The 19,039-nt window shown below is 40.0% G+C and overlaps 3 protein-coding genes and 1 long non-coding RNA gene across 8 annotated transcripts in view; 2 read left to right on the forward strand and 2 right to left on the reverse strand.

Annotated features, from left to right (window-relative positions):
* LOC121913106 overlaps window positions 1–5,667 on the forward strand; it is a 10,322-nt gene extending 4,655 nt beyond the window's left edge. The window contains exons 3-4 of the long non-coding RNA XR_006100210.1: window positions 4,829–4,999; window positions 5,165–5,667. This is a non-coding gene — a long non-coding RNA (uncharacterized LOC121913106). The remainder of the gene's footprint in view (window positions 1–4,828; window positions 5,000–5,164) is intronic.
* The window catches only part of npy (neuropeptide Y), a 12,080-nt gene extending 1,943 nt beyond the window's left edge, over window positions 1–10,137 (reverse strand). The window contains exons 1-3 of one of the 3 annotated variants that reach the window (XM_042435777.1): window positions 10,049–10,137; window positions 678–767; window positions 169–356 (exon numbers count right to left, since the gene is read on the reverse strand). In XM_042435777.1, the coding sequence (XP_042291711.1) occupies window positions 169–356 (188 nt within the window). In that variant the 5' untranslated portion in view covers window positions 678–767; window positions 10,049–10,137. Of the gene's footprint in view, window positions 1–168; window positions 357–677; window positions 1,232–8,870; window positions 8,909–10,048 lie in introns of those variants that run through there. The other 2 variants (XM_042435778.1, XM_042435776.1) reach the window with 2 other exon arrangements.
* A 788-nt stretch (window positions 10,138–10,925) lies between these two features.
* Window positions 10,926–13,874, reverse strand: fam221a (family with sequence similarity 221 member A). Its single transcript, XM_042435182.1, has 7 exons — window positions 13,785–13,874; window positions 13,333–13,468; window positions 12,910–13,083; window positions 12,626–12,816; window positions 12,455–12,525; window positions 12,218–12,350; window positions 10,926–11,147 (listed from the first exon to the last, which is right to left on the reverse strand). The coding sequence occupies exons 2-7, from the start codon at window positions 13,395–13,397 to the stop codon at window positions 11,038–11,040; spliced, it is 744 nt and encodes a 247-aa protein (XP_042291116.1). The 5' UTR covers window positions 13,398–13,468; window positions 13,785–13,874; the 3' UTR covers window positions 10,926–11,037.
* Window positions 13,875–13,904: 30 nt separating this feature from the next.
* On the forward strand, window positions 13,905–18,710 carry ccdc126 (coiled-coil domain containing 126). 3 transcript variants are annotated; one of them, XM_042435185.1, is made up of 5 exons: window positions 13,905–14,206; window positions 15,146–15,267; window positions 16,176–16,265; window positions 16,468–17,149; window positions 17,348–18,710. In XM_042435185.1, the coding sequence occupies exons 4-5, from the start codon at window positions 16,912–16,914 to the stop codon at window positions 17,596–17,598; spliced, it is 489 nt and encodes a 162-aa protein (XP_042291119.1). In that variant the 5' UTR covers window positions 13,905–14,206; window positions 15,146–15,267; window positions 16,176–16,265; window positions 16,468–16,911; the 3' UTR covers window positions 17,599–18,710. The 3 variants fall into 3 exon arrangements, with proteins under 3 accessions (XP_042291119.1, XP_042291118.1, XP_042291117.1); XM_042435184.1 differs by lacking the exon at window positions 15,146–15,267; XM_042435183.1 differs by lacking the exons at window positions 15,146–15,267; window positions 16,176–16,265.
* The last annotated feature ends 329 nt before the right edge of the window (window positions 18,711–19,039 follow it).

Raw genomic sequence — 19,039 nt, forward strand, 5'->3', positions numbered from 1 at the left:
CAAAGTCATGACAAATGGAATGATAGAATAAAGCACATGTGAGATATGACAAAAAGTATATCTCTGGTATACTGAAATCAAATTAGACCTGGAATCAAATGAACTCCAGCTCTGTGAATCAGCTTCTATTCTATTCTATTGCTGCAGAGGTGTAATTAGTCCGCCTACCTCTGTCTTGTGATGAGGTTGATGTAGTGTCTCAGGGCTGAGTAGTACTTGGCCAGCTCCTCCGCCGGGGCGTCCTCCCCAGGGTTCTCCGGTTTCACCGGGTATCCCTCCGTCAAGGTGCCCAGGCAGAGCAGCGCCCACAGCAGGAACCCCAGAGTCCCCAGCCAGCTCACTAAGTTAGGATGCATCTGAGGAACAGTAAAGGAGCAACTGTGAGACCCCTTGTTTGGACACTTAATTTTTATGAGCTTTTTTTCCCCTACTCAACTCTAAGAATGAGTACTGTTCATTTAGCTCAGATTTATCACTGCAAAAGCTTTCAAGTCGTTGCTGAAGAATAATGTTCTAGTTGATCGGAGAAAAAAAACATACAAACATATTAGTGATAAAGCTCCAATAATTACTACTATTGCAACTGCAGCAGAAAGAAAAGTCAAAAGTCACACTGAGAGACTTTAAATAACTAATTTCGAGTCATGCTTTTGTAAATGAAATATCAAGATACTTACAATTCCCAGATGGTTCGAGGGAGATTTGTGCGCTGTCCTGTGGCGTCTCTTCTGCTCTTCTGGGCTTTTGGTGCGCGGCGGGTCTTATATCTGTGTGCGCCAGAAAACGCGTCAGAGCTGCGCTCCGTTTTAGCGCAAGTCACTGCCTCTCTTCATGTGAACGTCACTGGTGATGCTGTCATTAGTGTGTTTTTTAAAAACAAATCTGTTTACATTAATTTAAAAGACGTAAAATGGCAATACAAACTAAAAATAGAGTGAGTTAATATGCCTTGTTTCCAATGAGACCAAGAGGACACGGATGGCGTCGTTTTAAAAGAATGTAATCAATCCGAATCGCTGCAATTATATTTTAGAGGGATACCAAACCAATTAACACAACTAAAGTTCACATTGCAAGGATTACTGTACATTATGGAAAGTATAAGTTCACTGTAAAGTCACTGTTGAGCATTTGATACAATATTCCCTTTAGAAATGATCTTGATTTAAGTCACTACGTTGTTAAAGTAACACACATTATATTCTGTCTCAAATACAGGTGTGTGGATATAACCAGGCATCACACACACACACACACACACACACACACACACACACACACACACACACACACACACACACACACACACACACACACACACAAGCTTGCATTCAAACACACTCTGTCAAACAAACTGAGTGTGATGTTTTGGTGTTTATGATGCTTCTCTATAGAAGAAGAAGGGGGTGAATTATTTCCCAATCAAGTAGTGATTCTTCTGCACAACAAGATCAATAATCCCATTTGAAGTTACAAAAGAATGGTGTTAATGTAACATTGTGGGTGAACTTCCAATGAATCTTATAGAAGGAAGAAGCTCCTATGACGACGCCTCGGGTGATCTGGAATAAAAAGATTTCAAACAGACTCACATGTACACGAACGCTTTACTTTTTTTTTTTGACACGCTGTTTGACTGAATCAGTCCACTAATTTCATTTTGCAGTTCATTCCATCAGATGGAAAGAGAGACTGGGATACTCAACGTGAACAAAAGGCCTTAATTTGAATATCGAGACACGTCAGCCAAAGAAGAGCCCAATCTCCAAGATACACACTTAATAAGAAAACCCAAATAGCACTTCAAATGAATCTCTATCACCAAGTGCTTCATTTACCTCCCATTCATAATCTTTTTGTATACCAGTTCCCTGCCATATAATCTATCAAAATCAGTATTCTTCAGCAGTGCTGCTTTTTAAGTTGCGCGGAGGATGCGTTAAGGGCTTTTTGTATAACACAGGATGCTAAGAGGGAGACGAGGAATGAGACACAAGTGAGAGAACGTGGAGCGCAAAGTCATGACCGAATCACAGGCAGGAATTAGAACCTCTAGTCCTCTTCAGGCAAACACACTCAGGCAGACTCACTTCAATAGGTATAACACCTTTTTTAAGCAACCAGCTTGCGCAAGTGTCTGACATGTGAATGAAGCAGATGTTTAAAGCACACGGACAAAGTTGAGAGGTCAGTCAGTGTTTGCCTAAACATAAGAGTGAGCAAAGTGACTTGCAACTGGATTTGATAAATTGTGCATTCTCTAAATACACAACTCATCAAACATTGAAGTGGACTGGCTCAAATGGAAGAAGGACATATGGGGTTACACTCATAACAGCTAAACATTAAAATACTGAAGAGTGGAAATTACCTGAAAACAAAAATGTTTCCATGTTGATGATAAGGGCCACAGTTATGCATAAACAACACGCCTGGTGTAAATAGTGCAGAATTGCACAGGTGTAGTGTTTCGGGAATGTTTTCTTGGCTCCTTGGTAGCAGGTGAGCATCACATGCATGTCGTTACAGACCATGTGTATTCCTGCATGTTCACAGTCTATCTTTTATCAAATGCTGTCTACACAATAATGCACCGTTAACTCAAAAAGGTTCCACCAAAATGACAGTGACTTCAGTTTACACAGGCCTTAAGTCTCAACTCCAGGAAGTGCTTTTGGTATGAGGTGGAACAAAATGTTGACAATATAGTGGATGAATCCCAACCGAAGTACAATCTGCTTGTCTCACAGTGGATTGTATAGACAAATCCACATCTTTGGGGATGAATTTGAGCTTTTTAAGCAGCATGCACCTTTGCCAGCATGAGTCAAACAGCCTTTAGACAGTCAGAGAGTGATGGGACACATACTGTAGTTGAAACTTATTTACAAGTGTAGTAGGCTGCAAAATCAAGAGGTTGTGATGTGTAACACAACAAACAAGAGAAGCTCTGAAAATGCAACTGTGTTCTTGCACATGCTCAGTGCCTGCCTTGCAAAGGACTACTCTCTGGAGACTGAGAAATGAGCACTGTTATTAGTCTTTGGAGCTGTTTCTAAACAAACTAAAGTGACTGTAATCTTCGTGGCCAAGGAACATGTCACCCAGTGCAGCGGTGTGGTTCATTCATGCGAGGCTCTACGGCACAGAGGAATACGATATATGAGGGTTTGGATACACACATAATCCTTGTTAGATCATGAGTTCATTGTTGGTTTGGTTCTGCACATGAGATTTGTTGACAATAAGGAAAATATGGACAATCACCAGCCTTATCCTTTGAGTAGGAGTCAATCCCACATACACCTTCCTGCTGCTTTAATTACTCACTACCATGTGAGTATTAATCCACAGCTGAAAATAGTCCCCAACAAATCCACAATTTACTCCTGATTAAGCAAACGTTTGCCAAGGAGTAATGTGCCCTGCAATTTTAGGAAATTATTTAGTCAAAAATTAACTATACATTTGTGACATGTTTTTAAAGATTTACATTTTCAGTAGTTATTGATTTTGGTCTTTTCATGGGATTTGTTGACAGTAAGAACAATATAGAATAACAGCAGACTTATCCAGGTCAGTCAGTTAAATATGAGAAAACAACAAACAGTCATAAAATGTAATCAACAACATCAATTTATGAGCATGCATGTGGAAAATGTTTCCTTAAGACATCTTCTTTGCAGCTTTATTCTCACTTAATCTCTCATTGCATAGACAGTACAGTGGATTACTCCACACTTGCGGTGGAATCAGTCTCAGCCAGTATTCTGTTCATTAAATATTTACATGTTCTATAATTAACACGGTTCTGACAACCAGGTCAGATTTTGGAGGAAATCTTCTGTGCAGCACAAAAGAGGAAGAGGGCGCCATTCTTCCAGCTCAAAGGGAGACAAATGGCAGTATGACAGGGCCAGTGGGGTTCAGGGGGAAACATGGTCATTAATTTTAATCAACATCGGCACCAATAATATCAATACTAACAATCATCTCCAATACAGTCTGGGTTGTTTGTGCTAATTAGACCAATCAAAACAGCCACAATTAATGTGACAATAATTTATTGTTGCTCCAGAACGCTACATGTACAGCACCTCTAGGTAAATGTATTACAAAAGAGTTTCTCGGAGCTTGGTTTGTCCTCATCAGAAATCATTTCTGTGGAGAGCGAATCCTTTACAGAACAAGCTGTTTAAATGCAAATTTGTTTTCTCCTCCTCTCATCAGCCTCCTGCTTTGGACAATAAGTTCTCTCCCATGATTTGTTAAGATGAAAAGGCCTGTAATTTTCTGCTGCTGTGAATCACACATTTCGAATTTACAGTGTGTAAGAAACTGTAAAGGAAACACTAACAAACAGGCTGTCTGTATCTTCTCTATCAGGCAACTTGCAAGCAAACGGACTGAGGAGACAAATGAAAACAGGCTAAATCTTGTACAGCTTTGGTGCTTTCTTGGCTATTACACCTCTTTCTAACACACAAGTCTGACATCTAAATTGCTGCTTTTGACTTTGCTATTGTGCTACGGTGACATTCTGTTACTTCTGGTAAGCTAGCACTACTAATTACTTAGAGCATCGGCAGCCCCCTACATGGGCTCAAGCTTCAAACTGAAGGTGATTTGAGTCAAGAAGTCCTGATATCAGGTTCAAAATTGGAGGTTTATGGGACATTTGTCTTTGATTACATCAACCAAACCATTGAGAATTACCAAATTGTACTTTTTTGTGCTGAGCTGTGTTGCATCTGTGTTAAATCAAATATAAATGTATTTTATTGTATGTTGCACGGATGCCTCAACAATAATCTGGTTGTTTTCACAGAATTGGACTAACGCTATCCACATGTCTGAGCTGATCACCACTTCAATGAAGCATGTCCCCTAAGTGTTTGTCTTTGTTTTGCATTTGACATTAATTGACAGCCTTTGCATGCAATTACTGAGACATATAACATCTTGGAGAACACAAGCTTTTATCCACTTTCAGTTCAAAGTAAGTACAATACTGACAACTACTCAATGTGGGTAGTAGAAGAAATTAATGTTCTTTGTCACTCTCTCATTTGTTCATCTATTGTTCTAATTAAGCTCCCACTGCTTTAAGACTCACTCTATCTACTCTGTGTTTTAATTCACCTGTTTTTCTCTCTTTTCTCAGTGTTCCTGCTGTCCGCTGTGATCTGCGTGAGTACGTGTGTGTGTGTGTGTGTGTGTGTGTGTGTGTGTGTGTGTGTGTGTGTGTGTGTGTGTGTGTGCGTGCGTAAATGTGTCTCGGCCACATCTGCACCTGCCAGGGTGAAAGCAGTGCAAACGTCACATCAAGAGAAACATCATATGAGGTGTTTTGATTGACAGATGGACAGAAGGTCAAGTCACCAAGATGTGACATGTTGTGTTCAGCTCAGGTGTGATGTGCAGGTCACAGAGTCCTGAACCTTGATATTAGGAAACCTGATGAAAGTTGTGACCATGTCAAACTGGCACTAAACTTTAGTTTAATAACTGTTGTGACCTTCTGATATGAGACCACCGTACTCTGGATGTGAAACAGGAAAAGTCACAAGTGTCACTCTTATGTCTGATATATATTACTATTACTGGATTAATGGATAATTATGGATTCAGATGCTAACAAAGCATATAAAGGCTTTTTAAAAATCAGTATCATTATTACATGTGCTCTGTATTCATTTGTTTTTTCCTGAAGGATCATTTTATTTTAGTGTCATTTCTTACAGGAAGATCTATTCCTTTCTAACTTTTTTTGGAATGAATATCACGAGTTAAAAATATTTTAAACTGATGAGTAGTCCTAGTAAACAATAATTGATCACTATGTGTTTTATGGATTATAAACTACTATATTAGTATTAAATTGCTGACTACCCTTAGAGGTTATGGTGAATATGATGGCTGAATGTGCCAGATCTGATTTAAATAGCAATATGCAAAACTAAGACAAAAAATTAAGCACCTATTAAAAGCCTTAATCCTTTAACAAGCTTTCATAACTCACATCATTAGCATCTACAAATTAAGCAGGTAATCATATGTCCAAATTACATCATTGTTGTGGTTTGACACTTTAATGTGTCTGCACTTTTCCAGCCACTTAGTACACTGTAGGTCTAAAGAGTAAATGTGATAACCACTGGCACAGCCAGGTTAAATATATTACCAACACCATGCTAGATGCAGGCCTCACTGACGGGGAGCCTGATAATGGAGGTGAAATGTAAGAATTAAGCAGTCCATCTAATGCATTAGAAAGCAGTTGAAAGCGTCAATTCTTAAGAGTGTGCTCCATTCATGAAAGAACAAAATTTTCCACATGGCTGTCAATCAGCCATTGAGTGTGTTCAAATACTTATTCTGCAAATTAAAGGCAATTCTAGGTTTAATGTGTTATTATTCTAAGCGCTGGTGGAAGGGTGCATGTTACACACAAGGGCACACTTACCATAGGAGCACACTCTCCTTCTCACTGAAGCAGCATTTGAAAAATGCAGGTACGTTTTGTGCAATACTGTTATTAGGAAGAGCAATAATCTGGTTTAGGCTGTAAGTGGTGTTTCAAACATACTTCATCAATGCTTTACTGATCAGCAAGTGTATTTTGTTCGAGATCCTTGAAATTAATACCAGATCAAAAGGCTGAGTCTTGAGTCTTTTTTAGAAAAATAAAATCCCTCTTTTTGTTACAGTCCCTCCACTGCAGCTCAACAAGGAATCACTGTCTGAGGAAACACAAAGGAGGGACACTAAAAAGACTAGCTTTGGAAGATACCCACTTTATTTGTCTAACTCTAAGTCTGTTGAAGCCTCCTATTAGCTTCAGATAAACTGTTGATTTTGTCTCCCGTCACGTACATTGGAGACAATATTAAAAAGGGATCTCTTAATGGACAGTAATAACAGGAAGAATGATTACAGCAATGAAAAACTGTTTCAGTGCCCACATGTGCACCTGACTGTTGTTTTAAGATGGACTTGAAAAATTGTGAACCTATCCTTTAAAGTCTTATAAAGGAGTAGTTTGACATTTTTGGCTTTCTTGCCAAGAATTAAATAAGAAGATTGATACCACACTCATATATATCTGTTAAATGTAAGGCTGCAGCCAGCAGCTGGTTATCTTAATTATTTTAGCATAAAGACTGGAAACAGCCTCACTCTGCCCAAAGGTAACCAAATCTACATACTAGCAGTACTCTAAATCTCACTAATTAACACTTTATATCTTGTTTGTTTATTTAAGGGGGCTCTAGATGTGCTTGTAGGCAGATTTTGTTACTTTTGGACAGAGCCAAGCAAGCTCTTTTCCCCTGTTTCCAGTCTTTATGCTAAGCTATGCTAACTGGCTGCTGGCTGTAGTATCATATTTAATGGGCAAATGTGGTATCAATCTTCTCCTCATACTCTCAGCATGAAAATACATAGGCTTATTCCCCAAAGTGTCAAACTACTCCTTTAAGTATTCAAAAGACAATATTTATTTAGGTCTAGAATAGAAATAGATACAAGATGCATGAAGGAAATCCTTCAACTCAATGTTTAAGTATTTTTTACTTATGTAATTTTAAAATTTTTCCTGGATTCTGACTGATGGCCACTTAATAATAATTTCCATAAAGGGGACACAGCTTTCGTAAATATAGGGTCTGTGAAATACCACAAAACCCAGGTGACTGTAAGACCACAAAATGTCAACTACAGACCAAGTCCAGTCTTTACAGGTGATTGAAGGATCCATCTGATAGGTGTATCCTCTGTGGGTTGTTTTGTATTTTGGGTCGCTTTTAAATTATAATTAAAAATGTACCAGCAGACTTTATGACTTACTGTAACATGGAACCCCTATGATCCCTTTTTAATGACTTTTTACTATATAACAACTTATAAACCCTTCACAAGTGCGCTATTGTTAATTATGATAAAGCTGCCACACGCAAACATTAAAAAAATATTAACACTAATTTCTTTCTATCATATTCACAGTATGCAGTGGGTCAATATGTGCTTATGTGCATATACACTACATTAATGTTTGTATATGTGTGTAGGCATGTGTGACTGCATGTGCTTAAACACACTTTTGATACTCAAACATTACTATTGATTGAACTCAGCTCTACGACATTCCTTTCTCTTCGTTATCACACTGCTTTGTGAAAAAGCTAAATCCATTTCTCACAACTCGCTCTCCATCCTCCTCCCCGAGTCTGCCGACACAGGAGGGGTTCGAAGCATAGTGTCTATGAAGTTGCAGCGCTGTCAATTTCCCACTGTTGCTACCACAAAAGAGAGGCAACACGCACATGTTCAATGTGTCAAAGACATACGTAGGATTTTGCTTCATTTTCAGGAGACTGTGATGGGTTTTTTGTTCTTCTTAGAAACGGAACAAGCTGTATTTTGTTAGAGCCAGATCTGCACTAAAAAGAAAGTGGGCTAACATTTCTGATCATCAAAGAAAGATGCTTGGAGGAAGGAGAATGGTCTGAAACAACAGTGAAAATCTGTGTTGAGGATGTTTGAAACAGTCTAGATCAATTTTTGATGGAAAAACTGAAACAAAGTGAAAAACTGAAACTGTTTGACTGTAGAACATAAGTCATTCAGTTAAGATCCATACATAGTGATACTATGATATATAAACAATAATATATTTAAACTTATTTTTAAAACAATTGTATATTCACATTTGGAAATAATATTGTGTCACAATGGGATAAATCAATTTTGTATTTTTATCTGCATGTCCTTCATTACATCTGATTATGTTAATATGGCTAATATTATTATTATCCATATTATTATTATATATGGCTATGGCCATCCAGTAGATACAGAGCAATATTTACCTTCATTTGTAGTCCTCTTTGTGTCCACTTGTTGGTTGTAAATCCAATATTCAATCTCTTTTAGCTCTGTTTTTGGTCTCCACCAACTTCTGAGAAAAATATCTGTCTCTTTAGCTGCTAAATGCTCCACAGTGTTCACCCACTAGCTGCTAAATTAATCTGTCTGCAACCTGGTAGAGGGCAGGTAGAGAACAGTGGGTTTTGATTTGATTTTTTTTGTTTTTTTTGCTGAAAATAGCTGCCCACTGTGGCTGAAAACAATGCTGATGAGAGCAGTGAGAGTGAACCAAAACAGTGAGGTTGCAAACTGGTAAGACAAAACAATTAACTAATAGATGCAATAAAACTCCATAGACCTGAAGGGAACTGGAGTTTGCAATTTGTGTTAGCTTTCACATATGTATTTCTCTGTAGTTGGGAAACACAGTTTTTTCAGTAAACGTCCTTCACTGTCAATAAAGCAGCTAAAAGACGTTTTCTTAAGAGACTCATGGCCTGTTTATTTCACATTTTGTAAATTCTATTTTAAGGTGCAATTTTTAGTATCTGATTAAGAGTGATTTCAAGTGATCTGTCAGTCTGTTGTGTCTCTCCATGGCCCTGAGTTTTTGCTACCTCTCTGTCTGTCTGTGGGGAAATTAGGGGAGTGTGTTCTTCATCTCACGTCAGTGTGTGCTTACTGTAACTGTCACTGGGGTAATTAAGTGTTTCCTTGCACAGTAATTGCCAATTTAATCTTTTGTGCTCACCTCCTGATTTGTAGTGTTGGATCTGTCAGTCAAGCTGGGTGTGGTTTCCATGGGGATAAGGGAAGTGTAGTAGTCATTTCCATCAACCAATGGCCTAAGTAAATTACCTGTTGCCTCCTATACGGGGTTGCTATGGAGAGGCAATTACCCTAAATTGTAATTGTGCAAGACTAATGTGTCAGGCCTTTACCTCTTAAATTAATTGGGTTTTCGCCCTTCCTCTCACCCCCGTCCCACTCCACCTACTGCCTACCCCTTTGAGAAAAAAATGTCCAGGAGTAATCAGTGAAAACAGGTCAAGTGTTTTTTTTTCTTTTGTTTTTTTTAAGGACGCTTAATTGTAGCAGTCAACAAAGCTCTCCTCAGTAGTGAAGGGGAAGCAGCATTGGTTTAAAGTGTGTATGAGGCTGTCAATGTGTGTGTGCATACTTTATCTTGTTGAAACCTGATACGATGGTCATCGTAGATACACGCCGAATATGAAGTGTCAGCTTTCAGATGAGATCCCTTCCACTTGCTTCCTCTTCAGCACTCGGCTGCAGAGACCCAGGTGCATCCATTCCATCCTTCAGGCATAGCCCTACTTCCTTTCCGTCAAGACCACCTGTTCAACTCTCACACACACACACGCACGCACACACACACACAAACACAAATGCAACTCCCTTAGGAGATGGCTGGCCTCACAATACAGGTGACTTGAGGTGCACTGGCCAACACCAGTGTGGAGGCTGATCCTCTGTGACTTGCCATCCTTAGAGTGGGAACATTTGAGTGGGAGTGAATCCTCATTTGGATCCCCGTTAATTTTATTTCTCAGTTATAAACGTTGGAAAGCGGGCTGCCAATGGAGAAAACATGACCTGCTTCATTCTCCATTTACTGCGTGGATTAAATCAGGTCTCATCACCACTGATCTGCCGTGAGGAATGGGATTAATCAATCGGAGACAGTACATCTATCTGCAAATTAAAAACGGCGCTCATCACTGAGCACGTAGCGTCATGGGTCTGCTGTTATTTTGGTGACATGTTGAGTGGGTGGCTTTCTCTCCGTAAGAGAACATCAATCATACAAACCTCAGATGTGTAAACTGACCAACTAATGGAACAAGAGGGAAATTTGAGGTATTGCTAAGAAGCCTCAAACTATACTGGAGTATTCAAATAAAAACAGTCTCTTTCAAACTAGCTTTTGAATTGAATCACTACAGTTGCTGGCAAATTATACCACAGCGTCACGACAAAGACAGACACATCATTCATAAAAAAACTGCAATTATCAAACACTTAAGCTTTAGACAAAATTAAAGGTAAGAGATCAGCAGAACTGAAGGATTTATTTGCTCTGGTCAACCTTAATTGTCCAATATCTAATGGACAGAAGTGACAGGTGGACTCTGAGTGTAATGTTACATTTCACTGTTTGTTGGTCATCTTGCAGTGAACAGAGCTAGATGATTTAGTAGACGCTTGGTTGATCTTTAATGCTGAGCATCTCTGCTGGCAGCCATCTTCTCTGTCTTGATCTGAAAAAGATACAACAGAGATTACAGAAAGATGTGAAGATGTGGTAATTATTTAAAAACCATTTTGTGTGCACTAATTATATCAGGATCTGGAGCACTGATTGTATTAAATCATAAATAAAGTTTTACATTTTATAGAATTAATTTATTTGCAGTCACTAATTAATGTAAAATTCATTTATCAAACAGTAGATCAACTCAAAAATTAATCACTTTCCCCCTAATTAAGGATAAAACTATACTGGGTGATAACTTTAAAATAGAAGATACAATGGCTACATACAACCCGATCTTGTACCTCACAGTATACTGTTTTTTCAAATTCAGTGTTACTGTGTGTGCAAAGTCAAAGCTGAATTTTGTGACCATAAATGTCTAAACACATTCAATAACTGAATAAACCCCCGTGGTTTTCAGGAAAGGTGAAAATGACTTCTCAAACACTGATATAATTAGCAGTTTTTACTGGCTTTCTTGCATTTGCATTTCAGTGTTTCCAAACACGTCAATTACACTGGAGCATTATGACTGAATATTCCCCTTACTTGTAAGCTTCGTAATGCTTTGTAATGTATTTCAGTTGAGGACCTCTGTGCAATCATGTCATCTTACATGTGGTCTTCATGTCATCTTATGTGGTGGTGAAATTTAAGGGATATGTGGTCCCTGATCGTGTGTATGAAACGCTGATGCTGCTCTTTGCTGCCCCCACATGCCTCTAAAGGGAATTCTCTTTGCTTTTATTAAAATGCATGCGTACACCTACATTACTCTCAGTTTTTGAAGGCCTGATCACCAAAAATTGGCTCAATGAATAAATGAAAATGGGTGGAAAAATGGCTTGACTGGTATTTGGTTTTTGGGTATTTTGGGGCTGATGCTGCTCTATGTGACTGCATGTACATGGAATATTCCACACTCAGCATACCAAGCATAGAGCAGAGCACCTCTCATATACCACACATGCATACACACATTTTAAGACAGCTCTGTCATGTAGCTATTCATTGTAAAACAGAGAGTGAGTCATCACATATAGTCTTCAATGATGGTGCATGCTGCTCACTCACCTGATCCACTGGCTTCCAAAGCAAGGTAACCATCCAACAAGGAGCTGAACCCTGTCAGTCCCCCCATGGCAGCATAAGGGACATCCCTGCCTACCGGCCGACCCTGTGCCTCCCTCTCAAGCTTTGTCTCAACCTGCCAAGAAAATAGAAAAACAACGTTATAGTGATTTCATGGCGATGTCTGATACCCCTTCAGTGTTTTTTAACACAAGGCTGACCCGTGTTGACTCTACTTGCCAGGGTCAGGTGGGCAGAGCTGGGCTGGCCACAGCCACAGATGTAGGAGCTCTGGAACCCAGTACAGGTACCTGAAAAAGCCCAGAAAACTTTCAGTGTGAAAATCTCCTTGGATGTAGTGTCTTTATGACTCTGTATGGTGAACTAATAAAGAAAGGATTTCAGACTCACACTTCTTGCACAAATGTCCAGTAGTTTCACTGTGATCATGGGGTAAGTGTTTACACCTGCAGCGGACAGGTGTTGGCCCAATCTTGGGAACATATTGGTAGGCAGAACAATGACATCCCCTGACCTGGCACGGTAGAGCCAAGGGTCGCTCAGAGGGAACAACTTCAAAGTCTGTCTTGTGTTGCTTATATCTTAAAGATACAAAGTTTGCACATATTTATGTGTGTGATTGAATGTAGAGGTGAAGGACATCTAATATCATATGATATAGTGTAATGTATTACCTATGTGTACAGAAGCATTGTGTCTCAGGGCCAATGAGTTTACATTCAACACCTCCTGGTACCCCAAAGCTTACATACAGCCTGTTTTTTACTCGTTGAGGGAGCACCTTCCTCTTGTACTCCTCATATTGCTCTGGAGTGAACAGTTTGCCTCCATCATCATCACCCACGATTCTGAAGGAGACAAACCACCATTAAATACAATAAAGATTCTTGGCTAAACGCCTATATAAAAAAAGGGTTAATTACAAATATAAATTCAAACAGTCTGCATTTGTATTGTATTTAGCTGTTAGGTTACATCAGTTCCTCTGTAGTTGTCACATGCTGATACTGGCTTGCTCCTAAGTGTACAAAAACCCTAAAGACAATAAAAGTCGGTAACGTTATAGAGGAATAGTCTGCTGTAACATTCAGACAAACCTTCTATACTCCCAGTACTCATCCACTGCTTTTAAGGCTGATTTGTCGAGAGATATTGTCTCCATTGTTGAAAAAAAACACCCAAACTCGAGCTGCTGTTTCAAACCGTCTTGCCTGAAACATATAGACTGTACAGCTGAAACACAGAAAACAACGACTGTTTACCACCAGCTTTGTCGTTGCCATGGAAATTGTCGTTGGGCCCTCTAACGGCTGCAAAGTGAAGTGCAACTAATACGCACGTGCGCGCGCGCGCGCGCGCACACACACACACACACACACACACACACACACACACACACACACACACACACACACACACACACAGTAGACTTAACCTTAGCAGCTAGGTTATGTAGCTAAAACACACCATTCCACATTTTTTTATTACCTAGTTAATATTTATGTATATGAACTGTTCTTTTGTTTTGATTAAAACAAATCAACGCTACCTGTTGGGTTTGCAAAATTTGCCTTTTCTTTCTTTTGCCTTTTAACTCGTGAGACAACGCGGTATGACTACATTTCCCATAATGCCGTCGCAATGACGCACGCAGTGATCGTTCAGGGGAACCATGACAGGCAGCACAGTTGCATGCTTGTAATTGTAGCTGTCGACTTTAGCCTGCATAGACCAGACCACACCGTTTCTGAGACTGTAGCAGTAGAAACCAAATGGATACCAGAGTGGACAGGCAGCTCAGTATCGAGCTAGGCGGCTAACTTTTAAACGGAGACAGCGACCTGCCTAAGATATTTTCCCCAGCGTCAGCAACGACAGACCAGGGTTGCCAAACAACAAGCATCATTCAGTGTCAGCCAGAGGTAGCAGCTGGAGCTCTCGGACGCCTTGTCCCTGCTTCCCTGGAACCTGGTAATTTCCGTTTCAACCAGAAAATAGCTTCTCAGACAACACATTCGGGTAAATTGTCAGTTTGGGTCGGGATTTACCACAATTGCTGAGAGAATTTCGCACTAACTTATCTTATCTATTGACTGACAAGTTTGAGCGTTGCCGGGGCTAACATGTCGAGCTAACTGTTAGTGGAGTTGGAGACAGTTTCAACAGAGCTTTCCTTCTGTGCAGCTCTCTCTCTCTGCTGAACTATGAGCAGCTGATAACATTTATTTAGAAATATGATGCAGGTAATAAAAAGTCTTGAAACTAAACCGAAGTATCCCTAATTTGTCATCCTTTGCCAGCGGGGTGTTGGTTAGTTTTCTTTTCATGTATTTGTATAACTGACATTGTGCAATTACAATCACATGTTTACCAAGTTGCAATTATGTGGTTTACTATCAGGACTTTGTATGTTTGCTGTAGGCGCCCAAATGTTACCGTACACAGCACCAAAATCTTCATATCTTTTACCTCCTCCACCATGACAATATTGAACTTTCAGTGTTTAGTTCATGCTCTTCAAGTCATCTGATTAAGTCTATGGGTGAGACCACCAGCTGTTGGATCACGTGTGACAGCTGTTGTGGTCAATATTTAACCTCTAGATTAGGCATTTTGAGGGATACTATGTGCCCTATCACTGTCAACCATCTCATCAGGTACACAATATTTAAACAGTCCTCTAAACAAGTGGAACATTCATTGTCTGAAACCGTGGCTTAAATGGTGCGCCTTTTCCAAAGAACAATGACCAGGCCTGGTGAATACCCTGCCATCATAGCGGGGACTGATTTGAATACCAAAAATCTTCTGGATGTCAACCCTATGCCTAATTAAGATGGAAATGAGCTGTTGTTTGCCATATGGAGAGTACAAAAAAATCAGCCTGAATGTTTTCTTTTTCTGCCGCAGGACTGGAATGGCTCAACCTCATCTGTAAACATAGCACCTATCACATGAGCATTCTTGACTGTGCATAAAGTCTCTGTGTATCATGTGTGGTGTCTGTGAGCAAGTATTTCTGATTTTGTCAGGTTTGGCTGTTTTTCTTTGATTCATTCATTATTTAAAAATGGCTTCATAAATGAAGTTGACATGACTCCTATAATCTTATTGTGAGAGACATTTTTCAGCTGCTGTTTAAGACTAGAAGCTAAACACTGCACCACCCAAAAAGTGGGTGGTAGAGCTTTCTTCTTATGTGGGTCAATGCAAATGCATGTTTGCTTTGCTTCCTGGATGCATTCAACTGTTACTTCATTAAGTCGTTGCACCTTGCTTTCTGTTTCCTTGTCATAAATCTAGAGATTATCTGTACGCATTATCTCTGTACATTATGTATCTAGTGATACATGTGCCCAGGTCATAGGAAGGGCGTGCATGTGTGTGCGTGTGTGTGTGTGTGCGTGTGCGTGTGTGTGTGTGCGTGTGTGTGTGTGTGTAAGCATCGTTAAACGGATTCTGTTACCTTTCTTTTCATAATTTATTCCCTCAGTCAGTGTCCCCTCTCTGACCCCAATAGGAAGTGACACACCCACAGAGAAAGTGCAGAGAATGAACCCGGTGACAAAGTTGTGAAAATTGAAAAATAATCACCTAATTTCCCCTGCATGTGCACAGTCCACTCACAAGCTATTTGTCAGTCCGATAACCATTGTGAGAGTGGGATTAGAAACTGAATGCCCTCTGTGCTTCTGTCTGTTGCTGTGTCTCCTATCTGGAGCTGCAAAGTGGGTCCCATGAAATCTAAACTGGTAATCAGGTTTCTGGGCTAAGAGGGTTGAAAAAGATTTGTTGAGTGGGCTATTGTGTACCCTGACCCAGAGTTAAACAGTCTAGGAAGCCACTTTGATGTAGCCACCACCTCTTTGCCAATAATGATGAGGTGAATTTTGTTCTTTATCCAGCACATTCATACAGGTTTGTGCATTTATCCACCCAGAAATCCTCACAGTCATTCTGGTAAAACCACAATGCTCAGCAGGCCTCTGAGCCTGAGGGACCACGGAAGTGAAACTGTAAGGGGTCGATGGTATGCAAAATTTCAGATTTTTTTTCCCCCCAATTCATGGCATTACAGCACAGCACAGCACAGAAAATTTTCAAACATCATACAAAAAAGAAACTGAAATCATGTTTGTTGAGTTGTTTTCAATGACTATGTTGTGCTTTAACGTGTGTGGTTTCTGTATTTCCTTCCTGTTGCTTTTTTCCTTTTTTCTATCTCTCTATAGAGCCGTACTCGTCTGAGTTGTCAACAATGTCTGCTGACACCCTGCCTGAACACCTGGTCTGCATCGGTGATTTGGAGCTAGACATCTGGCAACCGAAGTACCTCTCCAAAAACCCCTGACTTTCGGCACCTGTGGGCGTCAACTTCCTTCTGTTTCCATTTCCTTGCTTCTGCTGTTGCTCAACGCCTTCTCACCACCTCTTCAACGCATGTCTTGCCAGAATTCACTTGAGCAAAGCACAAAATCCACACCAGCTCTAGGAATGCTGTGTGGTAGACTTTGACCTCTGGCCTCTCTGGATACGGACGACAGAAAAGAGAATTTGTCCTACAGGAATCAAGTTATTATCACTCTATCAAATTATTTATATCTTCACATCCAAGACAAGATCTCAGCCACTACCAGGCGTCTCCAGCTCCCCTCCCCTTTGCCATCCCCACTACCATGCTGGGCACACTCCTGCGCAGGAACATGTCCCAGAAGCTGAGTGTGCTGCTGCTGCTATTCGGCCTGGTGTGGGGACTCATGCTGCTGCGCTATACTGTGCAGCAGCCTCGCCATCGGAGCAGCGCTGAGCTACGTGAGGAGATCCTGGAGCTCAGTCGGCGATATGTCAAGGTCTTGACAGAGGAGAACCAGAATGCACCTGGTGGACCACAAGGAACCTCCATGGCTGGTTACGGTAATCATTTTAGAAGAATTCAGGAATTCTGGGCAATACATGTGGTTACTACTGTATTTTCTGCACATTAAAATATTTGTTTACTTCTGTATGAACATTACCTGCTACACAGTTGTGGAAAAGCATACTCAAGAATTAATTGACTTTCTCTGGTTTTCCTTCTTTCTTTCCCTTCCCTTTTCACATACACACAAACAGCTGATCTGAAGAGGACTATTGCTGTGTTACTGGACGACATTCTGACAAGGCTGGTCAAACTGGAGGGCAAAATTGAACTGGTGGTCAACGCCTCCTCCACTAACACCTCCCATACAGCAGGGGGTGTCCTTGCTTCTGCTCCCGCTGCCCTCCAGAAAGCTCCGAAACAGGACACACCTGGCAGCCACCCAGGGACTTTGCGCTTTCACCCACACATCCCTAATAGGCCTCGGCAACATCAAGGAGCATAGTTTTATAGATGTATTGAAATTTTTTTTTTAGCACATCACACTTTTCCAGCATTTATCACTGATGTAACTACATCAGACTAATGAAAAGCAATAGGGAGACATATGGACATCCAGAAACTTTATATGTGTGATGCGTCTCAGAAATGTTTGGTGGGAAGAAGAAGGACTTCTTTATGTTATGTCCTATGCTGATATTTATTTTTTTTTACCAGGACTACCTAGCGCAGTTTTATATATTTCCATTGCTGATTTTATTTGACTTAAATTTTAGCATTTTTTATAATGTCATATCTGGATCTTGTGACTGCAAAAAGGTATAAACACTAGAAACAGACACAGAATCTGATATGCTTTATCGTAGAAATGGCTTAAAGCGCTCCCCTGTGTACATTGTATACAAATTTACAATACTGCTTCATATCCACATGCTGGACTTAACAGTTCATTCATGATAGTTAGGAATCGCTGCGTCTGGGTTTTTAGCTGGTGCAGTTGCTAAATACTATATGAAGAAGATTCTCCTCTTAGATAACACATTTAGTGATTTTAAGGATGATTAAACAGTATAACCTGTAAGAAAAATAATCCAAAGAATGTTATTTGCACTCCATCTGAAGGACAAATGTGTATTGACTGTTGCTACGAGACAATTTGATGTACGTGCAGAATGTGATGGGATGAAGCTTAATTGCCACTGTAAACATGGGTGTGTGTGTGCTTTGTCTCAGTCGAAATCCAATGCTTTAGTTCCTTTATCTTGCTTTGGGAGTTGTTTCAGTTCAGATGTAGAATGGATTGAATGTACTGCGAGGTCGGTATTTAGCCCTGTGGTGCTGTTAAGATGACTGACCTGCTGCTTACACATGTTCAGGGTTCATGTTGCACTGTGACTCTATAGAGATTTTCTAAAAATACTGGGCTAATCCAACTTGGACATTAGGGGATATTTTAGGGAGGCGGACATCAAGCTCTGGAATACTCATTCCTCAGCAACAAAGGTGGGCAATACTTTCATCAGTACAACTTGGGGATTTTGTGAGATAAAAAAAAGCAATGTGCTTTATGGAATAATAAAATATGAGGAAGAACATTTGTCATTTGAAGAAAACATACTAGTAGTCATAATTGCCCTTTTACTCTGCTTCAAAATGTTGCTCACATTACAAACTAAACTGTATGTTAGAGCCGCTAGACTGAATTATTAAACTGTGGTTTGATTGTGTCTTTATTGAGTGATACCCTACATGTACTTTATTTCATAATGTTTAAGTAGAAAGGTGAGATAACTTTACCAATAAAATGCCCCCATGGAAAAAATGAGTGTCCCTCCCATTTGAATTCTTTTTTATACCAGATCCTCTATGTATTTCCTGTAAATTAAATGTGATCAAAAGTGCCATTCAGGAGATGAAGATAGTTTTAGTTGTGATATGAGATGACT

This window comes from Thunnus maccoyii, chromosome 15 (assembly GCF_910596095.1).
Source record: "Thunnus maccoyii chromosome 15, fThuMac1.1, whole genome shotgun sequence".
NCBI classification, from domain to species: Eukaryota; Metazoa; Chordata; class Actinopteri; order Scombriformes; family Scombridae; genus Thunnus; species Thunnus maccoyii.